General features: G+C 39.4%; 2 protein-coding genes and 1 pseudogene across 4 annotated transcripts; all 3 read right to left on the minus strand.

Annotated features, from left to right (window-relative positions):
* Nucleotides 1–542: 542 nt before the first annotated feature.
* LOC138196179 (organic cation/carnitine transporter 2-like) lies at nt 543–7,872 on the minus strand. 2 transcript variants are annotated; one of them, XM_069145976.1, is made up of 12 exons: nt 6,539–7,872; nt 6,054–6,296; nt 4,870–5,052; nt 4,599–4,702; nt 4,139–4,293; nt 3,820–3,991; nt 3,480–3,606; nt 3,140–3,234; nt 2,246–2,460; nt 1,646–1,828; nt 1,325–1,460; nt 543–754 (listed from the first exon to the last, which is right to left on the minus strand). In XM_069145976.1, the coding sequence occupies exons 2-12, from the start codon at nt 6,258–6,260 to the stop codon at nt 685–687; spliced, it is 1,647 nt and encodes a 548-aa protein (XP_069002077.1). In that variant the 5' UTR covers nt 6,261–6,296; nt 6,539–7,872; the 3' UTR covers nt 543–684. The 2 variants fall into 2 exon arrangements, with proteins under 2 accessions (XP_069002077.1, XP_069002078.1); XM_069145977.1 differs by lacking the exons at nt 3,820–3,991; nt 4,139–4,293 and having other exon boundaries at nt 545–754; nt 6,054–7,870.
* Nucleotides 7,873–8,092: 220 nt separating this feature from the next.
* Nucleotides 8,093–16,635, minus strand: LOC138196181 (organic cation/carnitine transporter 2-like). 2 transcript variants are annotated; one of them, XM_069145980.1, is made up of 12 exons: nt 16,098–16,635; nt 14,651–14,913; nt 13,866–14,048; nt 12,679–12,782; nt 11,977–12,131; nt 11,639–11,810; nt 11,088–11,214; nt 10,812–10,912; nt 9,872–10,086; nt 9,232–9,414; nt 8,890–9,025; nt 8,093–8,536 (listed from the first exon to the last, which is right to left on the minus strand). In XM_069145980.1, exons 2-12 carry the CDS (start codon nt 14,855–14,857, stop codon nt 8,467–8,469), a joined length of 1,653 nt encoding a protein of 550 aa, XP_069002081.1. In that variant the 5' UTR covers nt 14,858–14,913; nt 16,098–16,635; the 3' UTR covers nt 8,093–8,466. The 2 variants fall into 2 exon arrangements, with proteins under 2 accessions (XP_069002081.1, XP_069002080.1); XM_069145979.1 differs by lacking the exon at nt 16,098–16,635 and having other exon boundaries at nt 14,651–15,205.
* Nucleotides 15,785–18,877, minus strand: LOC138195982 (organic cation/carnitine transporter 2-like; annotated as a pseudogene).
* Between the last annotated feature and the right edge of the window lie 97 nt (nt 18,878–18,974).

Raw genomic sequence — 18,974 nt, forward strand, 5'->3', positions numbered from 1 at the left:
CCCCAGAGGGCTGCGGTGAGTCACCGTAGCATCCCGTCTGCTCTCGTTGAACAGTAAACGCAACTGAAAATCTGAAAATCAAGAGTTAAGGTTAGCATTTCTGAACTCGCAACATTCCTTGAACTGCTGCTAATGCCAACGTTGGCCATGTAGCAATAGCTTTTAAAAGTAGTTACCTTTACTGGAGTGTTAATATGGTAAGTTACCGGTTTGTTAAAATAGCTGTATGTGACTTTTTTATTATTATTATTATTATTATTATAATTATATATTATATTATAATATATATATATATATATATATATATATATATATTATTAGCTCATCATTTAACTTTCTATCAAAACTGAGGCAATTTTATGTGAACAAACTAGGCTTTGTTTAGAAACTGTAATGAAAAGCACTCCAACTGGTGAGACATAAATCTTACATATGAAACAGACAAGTTACTTTACTAAAAAAAAAAAAAAAAAAAAAAAAGATTCAAATACATATGAAAAATTCAAGCTTTAAATTTTTCCATTGTGCGTCTTAGAAAATATTCCTGTAAAGTCATTGAATTCACGTCTACCGCTGAGAATGTTCTGCTAAAAATGTTGTAACAAAAGAACAGTAAAGAGTAGCTATCATACAGAGTAAGAGTATTTATTCATGACTTGTTCATGTAAGTGAGGTTTTAAAGAATCATAGTTTATTTTCAAAAAGCACCACAGGTTTTGAATGTTTTTTTCTGGTGATGAATGGGCACGTCATACTGTTGGGACAAAACACAAATAAAGCAAAATATTATTTGGTTTAGTGTTATGCAGAGAAGAAAACTACAAAAAGCTGCGAGGCCTAAATATTTCTTTTCTGCTCCCAATAAATATTTGTTTTTACTCGCTGCTAAGATGTGTTGCAGTAATGAGGACGGTAGCAGTTATTCGATGGTTATTTATTAAGCTGTCATTTTTTGTTTTGCTGCTGAAAATTCACAACTGACGTGGAACCAAAAGAGATCACTGAAACAAATGGGTGATCGTGTGAAACACACACTGTTCATACTAAAACTAAATTTCCAGTCTAGGCTGTGACAACTGACCAGTTATAAACTTTTCAGCAGTTGATAAGAGCTTTAAAACTCTTTATTTAAGAGTGAAAAATAGAAATGATCGCTGTCCTTCTTCGTGACTATATTTAGCAGTTTGAAGTCAGACAGTTTAATATCCAGAAATGAGGGCTTGAAAAAAAAAAAAAAAAAAAAAAAAAAATCCCAAATAAATGCAAGTCATTTGCATATTATTACAATATTTACATGGAAGCATTGAAGAATAAGATATCTCACCTTTCCCTCTTATGCATCTGTTCAATAGTTTGAGGCAGAGGTTGTCCAAAACTCTCTGGTAGGAAGAGAGTAGCAAAGGCAGACACGCCAGACAGAGTCCCCAGAATAATGTAAGGCAGGTACCTAAAATTAATCCCTGCACGAGATGAGGAAGAAATTAGGATGGGAGAAAGGCTTGTATGGTATGCATGCATAGTATGCGAATTTAACACCGGGGACAGAGAACTCAATCTACACGGGTCGAATCGGATGCTTATTCACCAAACTTTTTTTGTATGTGTTAAGAGTAAATCCACATTTGAAAAACTATTAAAAACCCACCGAACTGGAACAAAAAAGGTGCAATACAGCTTCCCACTCTGGACACCGTGGTGCATGTCCCTGTTGCCGTGTTTCTGAGCACCGTGGGGTAAATCTCTGCTGTGTAGGCAAACATCAGGGCTGTACCTGTGGTAATACCACATTTGCCCAGCATCTCCAGAGCAACAGACAGACCTGATAAACCTGAAGGAAAACAAATGGTGTGTCTCCGAGCAGAATAGAAAACAAAGTACGTTTTTGTGTAATTCTCTCTAAAGCAGATTAAGTACATGTAATTGAGGGTTTGGGAGGTTTTTTACCTCTGCCTTGACTTCATGCAAACATTTCTTTAACTTTCTTCTTAAATTTCTTCCTCGCACACTATTTTTCTCCCTATTCTCAACAATTAATCAGTTTAAGAACTGGAATATTTCTGGTATGAAATATTTAGCAGAGGTGCACTTTACCAGCCTGGAGCTAGAGTTTTGGGATCAGCATGTGCTGATTGGTGCCATTGAATTGGAAGCATACGAGATTATACTGGCAGCAAAGGTGGAAATGTCCACAGAGACTCGCGCTCATAATTTTGAGTATTTTTTTTTTTTTTTTTTTTTTGCTCACCTTGAGGCACCGCTTGAATGAGACACAGTGACACTCCTCCGAGGAGCAAGATACAGATGACAGACACTCGTCGTGGAAGGCTCCGCAGAGCCAGCCAGCTGGAAATGTATGCTGGCACCTCCACGGCTGCCGAGATGAAACAGCTGAGATAGGGGTCAGCGTGGAGTCGAGACGTGTTCAGGGACAGGCCAAAGTAGCCAGTACTCAGAGTGAACCTGGAAACAGGAAACTTGTAAAACAACAAGAGGTACAAGAGGCCCCTGCATTCAGTACTCCATATTGCAGACCTACAATACATGCCATTCTCTTTCTTAATAACGCAAATGTTTTGGGAAGACTCTGAGAATATTCGGAGTAACCAAGTGCACCTGTGTATTACGCGGCCAAGCGTAGTAGGCCCTGCAGTTCAAATTGTTACCCGGTGCACTGCTCATTACCAAAACACAGAAGTTTGTTGCTGACCAGCACTTCCCAAATGCTTCTTTTCACCGCACTCCCAACTCTTACTGATTGATCCCAAAGCTCCCAGCAAAGCTCCTTACTGGGAAGTGAAAAGAAGCCCTCACTGGCTTCCAACCCATCAACGCTGCCAATTTTGTTCACTGAATGCACACATAGTAGTCAAACTCACAGTTTCAGCAGGAATGTCCCACATAACCATGCAGCCAGCTCTCTGGTGAGCGTCAGGCTGTAGTGCGTTGTGTTGTTACAATGATTTGAATTATAATGAGGTATCAAAAAGCATACCGATAAAAAGTATGAATAAAATTGTGCGGGGCAAGCCACTGATCCTCTTCACGAAGTGGTTATTTACCGTCATCAGATCAGTCGTCCGCGCTGCTGCCAACACGGCCTAAAATCTAACGGATGCAACTGCTGTGACTGGACACTCACCAGACCAGGCTCAGAATGACAGTTGTGTTTCTGATGTTTGAAGTCCTCAGCAGGCTGAAAAAATTGCAATGCTCTTTCGCTTGTGTCTGATCAGCCTGCAACACACAAACCTCAGACTCAGCAGCTGTTTTGTGGTGTTTTAGCAATGAAAGCAATGTTGCTCAAGGGAGCCGGTTGCTCCACACAGGATGAATCCCAAGAATTATGGTGATGGCGAAATGTTTTGATTACTTTTAGCATATATTCCTGTGCAATGCGCAAGGGACATTCATTTTTCTCACACGTCACGGCTCCCGTTTCTGGTGCTGCATGGTTTAAGCCAAATCCAACATACACGTACATTGTAACCCTCAAAGATGACTTCTGGAGCTTCAACTTTGTTCTTCTTAGCAGCATCTCTGACGATGGCGTCAGCCTCGTCCACTCTGCCTCGAGAGAGCAGCCACCGAGGAGACTCTGGAATCAGCCTACCTCATTATTCCAACACCGAGAGACAAAAAGCGTCAGCCCGGATCAGGGTAATTTAAAACAACGTGAGGCCAAACAGAACTAATAGAAGTTTTCTGAAAAACAGAAAAAAAAAAAGAGAAAAATAAATGTTTTTCTACACACTTGGAAAATGGTTATGGTGCATATTAAGGTCAACTCTTGTACAATATTTGGTCATGAGTACATCCTACCACCAGAGGGGTAGGTAGAGCAGACCAGGAAGAGACAGACCCAACAGGAGAGACTTCCAGTCCCTTAAAAAGTAAGCAAAGAGAGGCAGCATCATGTAGCCAAAGGCAAAGCCCAGACATACACCCATAGATGAGAACAGCACCCGCACATTGCCAGTTAGGATTTCAGTGCCTGCGCAAAAAGAAGAAAGAAAAAAAATAGAGTGAAGAGGTGTGGAGGTAATAAATGAGAAGCAATGTCATAGATTTCTTTAAAATCACTGACTCATGTATAAACATATTGTTGCAGTAACTAAAGTATTAAAATTCTCATATTTACCCAGCACAAAACCAGATACATAGTTGGAGATTTGTCCCAAACCACTGAAGAAAAGGAGGATGGAGAACACTGTCCAAGAAGGCGAGAAGATTTCAACAAAAGTAAAAACGGTTTGAATTGCCATGGTAGCAAAGAGGACAGGCTTTCTCCCAAATCTAGAGTGAGAAGTCAGTAATGAAATAAGAGTGAATACAAACAAGACAAAGTATGGGGTATAAGTCCAAAGAACATATTATTACAGCTTTTAGGAAAATAAATTGTACAGTATAGCAATTCAAAATGAAAATTTAAATCAATTCAAAGTGTAAATAATAATATAATAATGTAAATATTATTTTTCAAATCTGAAACTATTTGAGGCAACAGTAAAAGTAAGGACACGATTTTATGTTGTTCAACCAAAGGACAGTAAATAAGGACTTACAAAAATAATTGAAAGCATAAATGTTTTCAACTTCACCTGTCCGAGAGCTGTCCCGAAAGGAAGGATCCAAGGAAAACTCCCAGGAAGTAAACCATGGAGGTGAACGGCTGCTTCCACTGCTCACTGCATACCAAGTCAAACTGGGACATCCACGCATGAACCATCAGACAAATAAGCACACCAAACCAGAAAGATGAGACATTGTTGAAAATGATTTGAAACATTCACTGATTGAAAGCAATTCTTGGTTCGTATTGCCGATGTTACTTCTATACTCCACCTTAAAAGATCATCAACACACGCTCACCTCAGAGACTACAGTCGACTGGTAGATGTCTTTGCTGTAGCTCCACCCGTCCACGCAGCCCTCCTGCTCCAGGTCAGTGAGGTTAACGTCCCTGCCAGGAATGTATCCCTGAGCAGAGAGATTTCTGACCACATCCAGCTTGTATCTGCTGCATCTGCTCAGCTCCCGTTTCCCGTTCACCACCTCACAGTCACAACGATGCAAACTTTATTCGTATATTTGGCAACATTTATTTTTCAGCGAACTTTGTGTTTGATGGAACACCAAGAGGGGAAATATTTGCATCATGACTTTTAACGTCACGAGGCACTGCGTCTTTACAATACCTGTATGCGCAAAAGACAAACTACGCCAGCTACAAATTTGATCATTAAGACGGGAAATCATTTTACAGTTGTACTGTTTGATTACGACTTGGCTTTAACATATAACCATTTGAACAATATTCAAATTACACTGCCACTTATATGCTTGAAGACAGCGTCATTACGGGATGTTTGAGTTAGAAGTAAAACAGTTTAATGGCCTGCAGTTGTGTGCAAAATGTTTGGGCATCCCTGGATTAATTACAGATTATTGAAGTGAAAAATGAACTTTATATTTCAATAACTTCAGCCATCTGAAGCCTCAACTTCTGAGATATTTTAGGTTGTGTTGTACAACCACAAAAGTGATTTTCAATGAAGTTTTCAGAACCTCCGAGTGGGATGCAGTTCATACAATTTCCACCGGATGTCACTGTACATTGTGTTCATTGTCACAAAAAAAAAAAAAAGCCAAAAGTTTGCACTTGAGAAAAAGCTGTTAAACTATTTTCTCCTTTTAGATCATGAAAAAAAAAGTACCATTGATTAACATTTGAAGAAGGCGTGTTTTGATGCGTGTTTGCTGCAGGGGTTGTATTTACTTATTTTTACTTAAAAAAAACAACAACAAAATAAATCAACAAAACCTGCCATGTTTAGGGGGGTGTCCAAGATTTGATTCGCATTTGTTTTGTCTGTTCAGGATGACATGTTTTAACAAAAAATGCCTCATTAGAATAATTATAGCCTGCATGTACTGTAGCAAATAAAAGTGACCCTGTCAATATTGCAGGAATATTTCACTTGACCAAAGACAACACACAGAACACCTGTACTATCGGTGATTGCGTCTCTTCAGGAAATCACAAACTTAATTACCTCTATCGGGATGACAGCTTTGTGCCAATCTTCTGTCAAGTTAACCTCGGGAATCAGGCAGTGATGACTTGGAACGTCAGTCAGGAACACGAGAGAAAAAGCCCCAAATCCATTTGGAAAGACGCTGGCGCAGAGAAGGAAGAAGACATTCGACTGGAATTGTCCCCACTGACCCAGGAAGGCTGTGATGTCCTCGTAATCCCGCATAGTCTCGGAAACCTGCTTGTGATGTCCAGTTTTCACCTTGAAGATGAATATATCGAAAAAACAAACAACAACAACAACAAAACAACAACATATGGTCTGGCTTTAGAGCAGTGTTTTTAAAACATTTCTCTGGCAACTCCCTGAAGGCGACTGAGAGTTCCACAAACTCAGCCGGGCTTTTTGTGCCACGTACAGTTTTAATTATGTCAAGGTTTATGCAACTTTTTTATTGTCATTGTTGGGTTAAAGATTAACAAGGTGATATGCTGGTATCTCACCTGGATGGAACCGGTGACTCTGTGAGAATCACTTTCTTTGATTTCTCCAGTGCAGTCAACACCATCCAACCACTGCTACTGAGTGAGAAGCTGCGAGTGGTGGGGGTGGACGCGTCCACCGTCTCCTGGATCACTGACTACCTGACAGACAGACCACAGTTTGTCCGTCTGGGCAGTGTGCTGTCTGATACGGTGGTCAGTGGTATTGGAGCTCCTCAGGGAACTGTTCTGTCCCCCTTCCTGTTCACCTTATACACAACTGACTTCCAGTACAACTCAGAGTCCTGCCATCTGCAGAAGTTCTCTGATGACTCTGCAGTGGTAGGATGTATAAGGGATGGACGGGAGGATGAGTAGAGGGCAGTAGTGGAGGACTTTGTGGAGTGGGGGGAAGAAATCACCTGCTCCTGAACGTGGCCAAGACCAGAGAGATGGTGGTCGACTTCAGGAGGAAGACGACGGCTCCACAACCGCTGAGAGTTCTGGGAGAGGAGGTGGACATGGTTGAGGAGTACAAGTACCTGGGTGTGTCCATCGACAACAGACTGAACTGGAAGACCAACATCAACGCGGTCTACAAGAAGGGGATGAGTTGACTCTTTTTCTTGAGGAAACTTCGATCCTTCAATGTGTGCAGCAAGATGTTGGAGATGTTCTACCATCTGTTGTGGCCAGTGAACTGTACTTCGCTGTGGTCTGCTGGGGGAGCGGCGTTGGAGCCGGTGACACCAACAGACTTAACAAACTGGTTAAGAAGGCCGGCTCCATCATCGGCTACAATCTGGATAGTCTGGAAAAGGTGGTGGAGAGGAGGACGCTGAACAAACTATTATCCATATTGGATAATCCTGACCACCCTCTCCACCACCTGCTGCAGGGACAGCGGAGCACTTTCTCCAAAAGACTCCTCCAGCTCCGCTGTCACAAGGACAGATACAGGAGATCATTCCTGCCGACCGCAATTAGACTGTACAATAACTCACCTCTGGCAAAATCCATCACATAACAATAACACTGTTGACTGTGTTTCTTGGTTGTTTGTATATAATATATATATAGATATATATACTGTACTGTATATACTGTGCATTTTATATTATATTTATATTTTATATTTTTTTTACTGCTATTTTATTGCTTTTCTATTGTTCTATTATCTTATTGCTTCTGTATGCTGCTGTAGCGAAAAAATTTCCCCTCGGGGATTAATAAAGTAACTACCTAACCTAATCTTTGACTGTCTACTTGTTTTAGGCTTCAAGTAATACACATACTGTATATATACATATGTACATTTACATGCATATAATGTTTCACTGACTATTCAACATTTATTACAGCCATATATTTTTGTATAGCATGTGAAAAGCGTAAGTAAGATTATGATATACATATATACACATATATATATATACACACATATATATACACACACACACACATATATATATATATATATACATACATATATATACACGCACACACACATATATATATATATATGGATATTTTTTTATGTACTTATAGGAGGGTATTAAAGTGAGATTTGGCTGAGATACATTTTTATTAAATCATTATTAACAGATTTTAATTGAATATTTTACATTAATCTTTGCAATTTAAGATAACACAAATGTACAGTATCTGCAAATATCTCAAAGGCAAAAATGGATTTTTAAAATTAATAAAAAAGAAATGTACAGGTTCATCCATTATGAATACTATTATGAATACTTGAAACAAAAACAAAAACATACTAAAATCCCTTTTTTTGTGTTTGCAGAGACATACTCTTTTTATTATGGGTATGACATTTTCAAGCAGAGGCCTTAAAATTGGTTTGTTTTTAAAGGGTTAAGAGCTGTAAACAGAAGAAATGGCATTCAATAGCTAAATCACCATCTCACTTATGTCAGAAAGGCTAATAATCATAGTGGACTGTCCTGCTGCATCATGGGCACTGGTGTATTATTTCTAGCACTACATGGACACTTTATCCTGTTACAAAGACAAAAGACAAACACGTAAACAAAACATGACTGGTTGTAATGTTCTGTGCAGAATGTGGGTCAAATTAGATAAATATATATATATATATATATACACACACACACACACATATATATATATATATATATATACACATATATATATATTTATTTATCTAAATATATATCAGTATACAAACCAATTGTAAAAATGAACTAAGGAGGCTAAAACCAATTGAGAAACATTCAGCAGAATATGATTGAGGTGAAATTAAGACGGCTTTAACATCACAACATCATAGTGGTGACTAATACAGAGTCTTGGAAAAAGAGATGCTTTCGAGTATTTCTTAAAAAGCTTACCTTTCTCTTTGACGCATTTGTTGAAGAGTTTCAGGTAGAGGTTGTTTAAATGTCTCTGGAAGGAAAACAGCAGCAAAGGCAGCCACAATAGCCAGAGTCGCCAGCACAACATATGGCAGATGCTTAAAGTATGTCCCTAAAAAAATGACAAGGGGGAAGTTTAGATGCGAGTCCCTCATGAGTGTGCATTTACAGTACGTGTGAATGTAAGTACATGCTAGGTGTTTAAATAAGCCTTAACTCGGGTATCACGCCCAGTCTGAAATTGTAGGTGCAGCTAATAAACCACCAAAATCACAAAGAAAAGTTTCTTAAATTATTATCTAAAGCCAGTTCACTCACTCAGACTTAACAAAAAAGGGGTAATGCAACTTCCAATTCTGGCAACAGTAGAGCAGGTTGCCGTGGCGGCGTTCCTGAGCACTGTCGGGTAAAGCTCTGCGGCGTAGGCAAACATCAGGGAGGCACCAGTGGTGAAAGCATATTTACTCATCAGCTCCAGTGTAAGAGACACAGTTGATAGTTCTAAAGGATGATTAAAATGTTTAGTTTTTCACTCAATACAACAGAGCAGAAACAATACAGACACAGATCAAGTCTGAAAAGTCCATGTAAGTTAATATCATTGCTGCATTTGTATCATGCAGCCACTTTTCACTCCAGTAACTTTATAATAAGGTCACTAAATACATGCTTCAGCAAGGATTAGAAAACTCCCGACAGACGATGATTCAATGATTCATAAATTGATGCAGGTTGTATTGTGAGGTCTTCATGAATTATGCGTCCTATCTAATTGTAACAGTTGTACAAAATACCAGTATATTATATATTGCTTCATTGTTACAAAGACTTCATTTAAATTTAGAAAATTTAACAACTTTAGTCTCTTTAAACTTCACAACAGGGCTGTACCAAAACACAGTCTGGAGGGAAACGAAAGCAGAGATACAAAGATTGATTATATTTTTTGTCTGCTAACCTTCTGGCAACAGTAGAACAAAGCACAGTGAAAGTGTTCCGAGCATCAAGGTGCAGATGACAGACAGCCTTCGTGTAACGTATCGCAGCGCCAGCCAGCTAGAAAGGTAAGCTGGAATCTCCACAACCGCTGAGAGGAAACAGCTGATGTAGGGGTCAGCATGGAGTTGGGCTGTATTGTAGCTCAGACTGTAGTAGGCAACAGTCAAAGTGAACCTGGGCAAATCAAAAAGATAAATAGCAGAGATGAGTGAATTGAATTTCGAAAATGATTCTGCATAAAAATAGCATTTAATGACACATTAAATTTCAAATCATGACCATCGGGTCTAGGCCTGCACTCATATAATAAAAAACCCTGTTCCAGTAGTTCATTTACAATGTAGTATAATTTTATTACAAACTAACAAGAAAGTATTTGTGCTAAGCTTGAGATCGACTTGATGGTCTTTACAGTAAACAATTCAAATGTCAAAAATGATTCACGCACTGACACCTCAGGCTGATAAGAGCCAGACAAGCATTGATAGAGGTATTTTTGCATTAGTTAACATTAAATAATTATCTTATCATTATTCTGTGGACATAAAAAAACAGCATCACTTGTATTCATTTGGGATTTAAAATTCAAAGAAAGGACACACTCATGATATGTTGTTTATACAAACGCTAAACAGTAAAGGGGCCGATACAGAACCTTGAGCAACTCCAGCGTTAGATATGAAAACAAGTGTCTCATTTGAGACGCAAGAATCAATCAAGCCAACTTGCAGCTCACCTCTGTGTGTAACGTACAATGTGTGTTGTTAAATTGGTAAAAGCATTTCTTAATCTTGTGTTTTCTTGAGCTGCAGTGTTTTGAGTGCTCTCAGTTACCATGGCAACTGGTCATAATGCAGTATGTCTCAGTGGGAGTTCATGGGGATTAGGTGTTTCCTCACCAAACCAAGCAGAGGACGAGTGTTGTGGTTCTGCTGCTGCTGTGCCTCAGCAGTTCAAAGACATTGTGGCGTTCCTTCAAGTGTGTCTTTGTTTCGTCGATCTGCAAGACACCAAAACCTCTGTCTCACCCCGTTTGTCTTTTGTCAGCAGCCTAATAGAGTGGGCGTGTTAAAATTAAGCATTTCTCAGAGGTGAATAAAGATTTGTATGTGTTTCTTTGAAGAGCTTTATCTCCTCTGGTTAGCCCCTTTGTGCTCAAAAACACAACAACTTGCATTGTAATCTTCAAAGACGACCTTCGGAGCTTGAACTTTGTTCCACTTTGCAGCTTTTCTCATTATGGCCTCGGCTTCATCAACTCTGCCCTGAGAAAGCAACCACCGAGGAGACTCTGGGATGAACCTGGCTCGTTATTCAAAAGAGACAGAAAGGTTCAAGCTGGATCAAACAACTTAAGACAATGACACAAAGACAGTGAACAAAGCTTACAGTACTTCTCTTCAGAAACATTTTTAATTTTTTTTTTTTTATTAATGGTGATTTATTTTGTATTTTTTATGTCTTATATTTGGTTGCAGACTGAAGATTAAAGGGCAACCGATTAAGTTTGATTTTAATGACAGGAGATCCTGCTGCAAAGTGCCGTCCACTGTTGTGTTTTCAACCGGTATGTAAACTTGAAATTTAACTTTTAAAATGACATAAAGAGCATAATGTTGGTAATGAGTGTTTCTCCTTTCGACAAATACACCAAGTGTCCAGGTAAGTGTCACCTTAATGGTGAGGTAAATGCAATATCCGCTTCCTTGTATTGGGTGCAACCTACCACCAGAAGGGAATGTAGACCAGGCAGGGCACAGACATAGCCAACAGGAGAGATTTCCAGTCCCTCAAAAGGTAAGCAAAGAGAGGCAGGATAAAGTAACCCACTGCAAAGCCTGAACATGCGCCCAATGATGAATAAAGGACACGGACATTGCCGGTCAAAACCTCAGCACCTGCAAACAAGGAGAAATGAATACAAAGAGAGGGACTTGGTGAGCAAACACAGTTGACGTGCACAGTATTTCTATCAGACTGGGTCATCTGCATTTATTAAAAACAAGCCGACATACGTGTAAAACTATTGTGGTGTTGTGTACGGGATGAAATGTTCATATGTACCCAGCACTAAAGCGGCGACAAAGTTGGACATCTGTCCCAGACCATTGATGAAGAGGAGGACAATGAACATAGTCCACGAAGCAGAGAAGACTTGAGCAAAGGTAAAAACTGTCTGCACTGCCATGGTTGCAAAAAGAACAGGTTTCCTTCCATATCTGTGGAGGAAATGAAGCATGAAAGCAAGTAACATGAAGAAAAATAACACCGAAGTTATACAGAAGCTTAAATTGACGTACATCCTACCATTGCGTATTGTATAGTGACAAAAATGCGAAGCACTACCACTTCACATAATATTAACATTACGTAATCACCACATTATGTAATTACCACATTATGTAGCACCTGTGATGGAAATCATGGATATTTACCGATATACTGAACCGAGGACAGTAAGAATACACAATTTTACACAATCAGAGATGGGCACAGCACACAACAGAATTGGTGGTCTCAACTGTGCAATACAAAAGAAATATACCAACAAAAGAATAACCCACATCTTTTTCAATCGTGACTGTTGTAAACAAATGTGTATGTATAGCTCACCATTTCCTTCAAAAAAGTTTTTTTTTTTTTTTAATTTTTTTTTAATGTATATAATCATGCACTAAGTACCAAATTAACACATCTTTTACAAAGTGTAGGTACAAATGAGGGATTTTAAGTGTACATCAAACATGAAGTTGGTGTTTTCATTACCTGTCTGACAGCTGCCCTGAGAAGAACGATCCAAAAAAAATTCCCACAAATAAAACCGTGGCGGTGAACGGCTGCTTCCATTGTTCACTGCACACCAAGTCAAACTGGAAAAAAATCCATACATTAACAGTTGGATGATGAAATACGTGCGCAAGGAAACATTTATGTTGACGTTACAGATTTATTGCATTTGATACTTTATGTTCTCTCCTTTGCTAGTTTTATTAAAATGTCCTTTCTCTTCAGGCATACCTGATCCAAATATGTTTTTTCAGAAGGGGGCTGATGTTATTCTGTTTTCCAATCCCACAAGAGTACCAAAACCAACATTGTCTTACATGCATCTGGCATGTGAAAGCAGTATTTTGCCAACAATCATGATATTAGCATCATCTTGCAGATGCGAGACAACAGATTTCTTTTTGTGTTATCTCGTATGTCTTGCATGCTTTAAATATTCACCCTACAAGCGCAATGAAACAGGCAAACGGCAGTGGCTTGTGTCTGACTGTGGATCCGGACTTGACACAGTAACACCCGAGATTACATTTGGGGGCTTTTATTTCTTAAGCCCTTGTAAACACTAATTACATGATGAAAACAGCAGGAAGGGAGGAAACACAAATTCCTGACTCCCCAGGCTGGAGAAGCAGGATGGATTAAAAAGGGTGTGCCTGTCCTGTTGTGCAGAAAGTGAATCCCGGTTAAGCGCATTGAACTGAAAAGGACTGTCGAGTTAATGACCAATTACAATGACAAGCATGAACCCACAATTAGAGAAGATGATAAAGTGACATAACATTACTTAAAAAACATTCAATACCTCCCTTGATTCAGGTGGCCCTTTTGGTTTAAGAAGGTAAAGGTATAAAGAGGCAAAGGCAGGAAAGTGCTTTCATTTTTTTTTTTTTTTTTGAAGAAAACCTTTCACGAGTTATGATAATGAGTGACTGTTAAGGTGTGACTGACTGCAGCTGTGTTCACAGTCTGGTTCACCGAGCACATGTGATGTTATCAGACAGATCCACGTGCACCAGGGAAAAGCCCTTCCCTAAATAATGCAGAATAAAAGTGGAGTACAGGGATATCCTGCGGGCGGCGACAAGCTGGCACAACTGTAACGTCAACATGTAAAAACAAAGGCTGTAAGACAAACAGGGATATGGTGAATAAGGATTTACGCTCACCTCAGAGACTATAGTCGACTGGTAGATGTCTTTGCTGTAGCTCCACCCGTCCACGCAGCCCTCCTGCTCCAGGTCAGTGAGGTTAACGTCCCTGCCAGGAATGTATCCCTGAGCAGAGAGATTTCTGACCACATCCAGTTTGTATCTGCTGCATCTGCTCAGCTCCTGTTTCCCGTTCACCACCTCGCAGTCACAATGACATAAACGCCTGTGATTTTGGGAAAACTGTGATGCAACTAGGAACTGACAAAAGGTGATTATCAAAATGATTCCATTGCAAAACTGCAGGTAATTTCCCCAAAACACCCCTTTTGAAACTTTGGAATCTCTGCGATTTTGGTTTGTTGCACCTCGAGCTTCAACGTAACCCTCTTAAAAATGCTTTGAACAAATTTGACTGGCAACAATTCTTTTGACAGGGACCTGATCCGTGTGGTGTTTGTGATGTCACAGTCTACAGACCTACATCAGGTAAGAAATATGAGCTTTTGTGGCTTAAAAGTTCTCACATTTGGTCAGATTATTGTTATAAAGAACTATATGCAATTTTCCCAGTACATACAAATACGGTAAGTTATATTATTGGAATACAATATTTCAGGTTTGTAAGGGAGTCCATAAAATTAAGACAGAAATACTGTATTGATTTTGGGATATATTTTTCAGATCAGTTCTGTATACGTGTAACCTTGTTAGAAGGCGAGTTAATTCCCTGCAATTTTTTTTTTTAATCTTTTGAATATCATAACGATTATCTTTTGAAAAGAGCTGTGCCGGTGACTCACTTGTACCGGGATGATACTTTTACGCCAGTCTTCAGTGATGTTGATGTCAGATACCAGACAGTGATGACTTGGTATGTCGGCCAGGAAAACGAGGGAGAAAGTTCCAAAGCCATTGGGCATGATGCTGGCACAGAGCAGGAAGAAGACCGTCTGCTGGAAACAGCCCCACTGACCCAGAAAAGCAATGGTGTCGTCATAGTCCTTCATTGCCAAATAATCCTCTTCTTTCCAGGTAAGCAGTTCTATCCACCGTCTTCCTGCAACTGTATTGTGCGCAAGCATAAAAGCCACGTTGGTGATTCATGGATGTTTTAGCAGAGTTTGAATAAGTAAATGTCGCAATGTCCGCCCCAAAAAACAACACTGTTCCTGCTTCCTCCTTAAAACCTGTCAACCTTGATAAACCAGTCAAAGCACAAAGCAATAATTTAAACTAGGTCAGACACACGGGTTGCATTGCTCACATTTAACTGAGATGTGGCTGTAAGAGCAAAACATAATTGCAGTGTTCATGAATGCTGGAGAACGGATAAAAGTCAATACAGTTTACGGAGGACAATTTTCCCCGAAAATGAAACTTAGAAGTGACAGTGGGAAGTTAAAGAAGACAATGTGGAATACACGATTATAATATTTTAGTTCTTACAACAATTAGACCCGGCTTAAATGTTAAAAATAAATACAAAAATAAAAACTGAAAAAGTTAATAAAATGTTAGATGATAAACTGATATTGTATCTGAAAAAAAACAACAACAAAAAAACCCCCTAAATTTACAGGGGATGTTCAAAATATAAGTGTAGATCAAAATGGAAATTGCAAATTTATCTTTTTAATTACAGGGAAAATCCCCCTCCATGTTAAAGGACGTACTAAAATCTTCAGGCTTTAAATGGTTCGTGGTAGTCACTTACTCATCGGAAGCCCAAGAGAGAAGTGTTGCAATGTTATCAAACGGATTTAGTAGAAAAATGTAGGCCAATTTCTGAAGAAACAATTAACAATAATTCTTAAATACAGATTTAATAATGTACCAAAGAATCAGAATTGAGTTTCAAAACGATCCGCAGGCTTTGGTGTTTCCTTTTGAGTGATGCAGGGACACTTCATCCTCTTCAAGAGGAAAAAACAAATCATTGTTTGGTTTGGTGTTCTTCATCGACTGTAGGGACATTATTGCTTTCACAGCTATCCACTTTATCATCACCATCACAAGCTGCTGTGTTTCCAGCAAAGACTAATGTCACCATTATCACTTCAATTTGTATTGAAGAATGGGATTAATATAAGAGCTATTTAACAGCCTAAATTACATAAATTCTTGTTTTTCATGTTGGTTTTTTTTAGTTTTTTTTTAAAGTCTCCGGTAGGAACTGAGTGGCGAATGCAGCAGACACAACAGCCAGAGTCCCTAGAGGCACATAAGGCAGATACTTAAAGTACATACCTATGGGAGTGGTATGGAAAAATGTAGGGTGAGAAGTCTCGGTCCTGTTTGGATTGACATACTGTACCGAATGTGACACTGTAGACTGTGCTGATACGAAGAGCTTCCTTCCTTGCAGGTTAAATCAAAGATGACTAAAATACTACTTCACTCACTCAGTTGCAGCAAAAACGGTGCGGTGCAGCTGCCCGATCTGGAAAAATGTTGAGCATGTCCCTGCTGCCGTGCTCCTGAGCACTGTTGGATAAAGCTCTGCTATGTAGGTAAACATCATGGAAATACTGGTGGAAAAGCCATATTTCCCCAAGCATCTCCAAGGCGACAGACACCTCCGGTAAAGCTGTAGGAGACAGAAAACTGGTCGTCCCAAAAAATGGAATGGAAGCATTCATGCACTTGAGCCCTGAAAAAACTCTTATTTCGTAACGTATTTCTACGTGGGCGTCTCATTGTCACCACTTACTTGGAGGCACCAGCTGAATGACGGACAGGGACAACCCACCCAGGAGCATTGTGCAACTGGCTAACAGCCGTCTGGGAAAATACTGCCGTGCCAGCCAGGCGGAAATGTATGCTGGCACCTCCACCGCGGCTGATGAAACAGCCGATATAAGGGTTGCCACTAACTTGGGATGTGTTCAGGGACCGTGCATAATAGTCAGTAGTGAGAGTATACCTGTAGTCAAGGAGAAGATATAGATAGCGTAGATGTTGAGGAGAGAAGGTAATTCAGATACATGTCAGTATTGAATAACCAGGTTATAGTGAGAGACAGTCTTGAATCTAGATTGCTGTGGATGAACTGGAATGACGAATGCAAACAAGACCTTATCATTCAAAAACAGTAGACCTGACCTTGTGGCTGAGTAAGAGGAACAAAACTGTTGTCAAACGCCTTCCCACCAGAGAACAGATAAATGTTCACTTTTATGGATTAAAAACTGTACTTTAAATGTAATGAGTGTCCACATGCTTTGTTTGGATGTCCACATAACGATAACCATACGGTGTATTTAATTTTCTTTAATATATGATATAGTGCATGTAAAGTGTGTAATAATGTGTAGGACTCGCCCCACTAGACAAAGAATGAGGAGTTTACTCTGTGTAATTTTTCTCATGTTTTCGTGTAGCTGAAATTGTACTGCGAGTATTGGGAATAAACCCTGATTTAATGTATTGTACTGAGTGCTACCCGCCACCAGAGAGGGATGTAGAGCAGGCCAGGCAGCGAGATAGCCACCAGGAGGGATATCCAGTCCCGTAAAAAATAACCAAAGAGAGGCAGCAATCATATAGCCGGTGACAAAACCAAAACACACACCGAGTGACGAGAACAGGAGTCGCACTCTGCCAGTTAAGATCTCGGTTCCTGCAAAGACAGAAACGTGGACAAATTAAGAGTTTAATAAATCAAATATTGACCAGAAACTGTGATAACAGATGCAGTAGAAGTTGTTTTTTTTCTAATACCAAGAATGAAAGCAGCCATGTAGTTGCCGATCTGCCCCGAATCACTTTAAAAAAAAAGTAAGATTGAGAATATTGTCCATGAAGGAGAGAAGACTTGAGCAAAAGTAAAAATAGTCTGAACTGCCGTTGTTGTGAAAAATACAGGCAACACGGTTGTATGCCTCCGTTAACCGGGGTCAAGATTCAGACACCAAGTTAAGTCTGATTCTGTTAGAACGCAGTTGAACCGTAAATAAACGTCCCGTTATGAATATTGCTAGAAACAAGCTACGAGTTCTAAAACATGGATGTTTCACACACAACTTCAACCTAACAGAAGAGATGAACCCAATGATGAGGTTTTTGCAGAACATGATGTCACCGTGAAGTTGACCTTTTTGGATATAAAATGTCATTCGATTTTTGTGGGAACTTCATTACCGCAGAAATTCTTGAGTTATGGCCACAAATGTATTTTCTGAGTTCGCGTTGAAAATGGACGTTTGTGCCAAATTTGAATAAATTGCCACAAGGCATTGCTGAAACATATATCATGAGAATTGGACGGACGCACAGACGACCTTTAAATCCAACTTTACAGACAAGATATTATTTGAAAGTTTATTTCATGTTTTCTTGATGTGTAAAATATATATACATAGAAGTACAGCCAGTTTTTCAGCAGTTATGTCTTGATTGTTCTTTCAAAGCTGCAAATGAATTTAGCAATATGACCAGGCAGCATAATGTAGGTGGACACGTCACTTTTTGTGCACGGCTTGACTATGCAGCAAGCGTAAGAGGGAATACATAAGCTAAATTTGATCAAAAGCACATCAAATTTATACTTGGGAGCCGAGATAGCATTAGTAACGATGAACTTGCCGGATAGCATAAGTTTTTTGATATTACAGTTAAAAAGCCTTTAAATTAACCCTAAATTTATGTAGAAATCAAGTCAGGACGTCTCACAGAAAAGATGATGTCACGCCTTTTATATTAAAATTCAACTTAAGAAGGTATCTTGGCAAAATAATAGATCATGACACTGCGCCATTAAGGAAATGTAAGCATGATTGTGTCAGAAAAACACCAGCTTTTTACTGACGCCGACAATTTACCTTTATCGGGATGATAACATTTAGCCAGTCTCGGGTCAGATTGACCTCAGGAGTCACGCAGTAGTGACTGGGAACGTCGGCCACAAAGACGATAGATAATTCTCCATATCCATTTGTGATAATGCTGGCACAGAGAAGGAAGAAGACAATCTGCTGGAAACGTCCCCAATGACCCAGAAAGGCCGTGGTTTCATCGTAATTCTTCATAATCGCAGAATTCCCTTGATTCTAAAACTACCACCACTACCTGATTTAATGACTTCACCTGAATGTGTCTTATCTACAATCTGTCAACGTGCAGTCA

Source organism: Embiotoca jacksoni, unplaced genomic scaffold (assembly GCF_022577435.1).
Source record: "Embiotoca jacksoni isolate LCO1_2020_lvr unplaced genomic scaffold, fEmbJac1.0.p SCAF_13, whole genome shotgun sequence".
In the NCBI taxonomy this organism is placed as follows: domain Eukaryota; kingdom Metazoa; phylum Chordata; class Actinopteri; family Embiotocidae; genus Embiotoca; species Embiotoca jacksoni.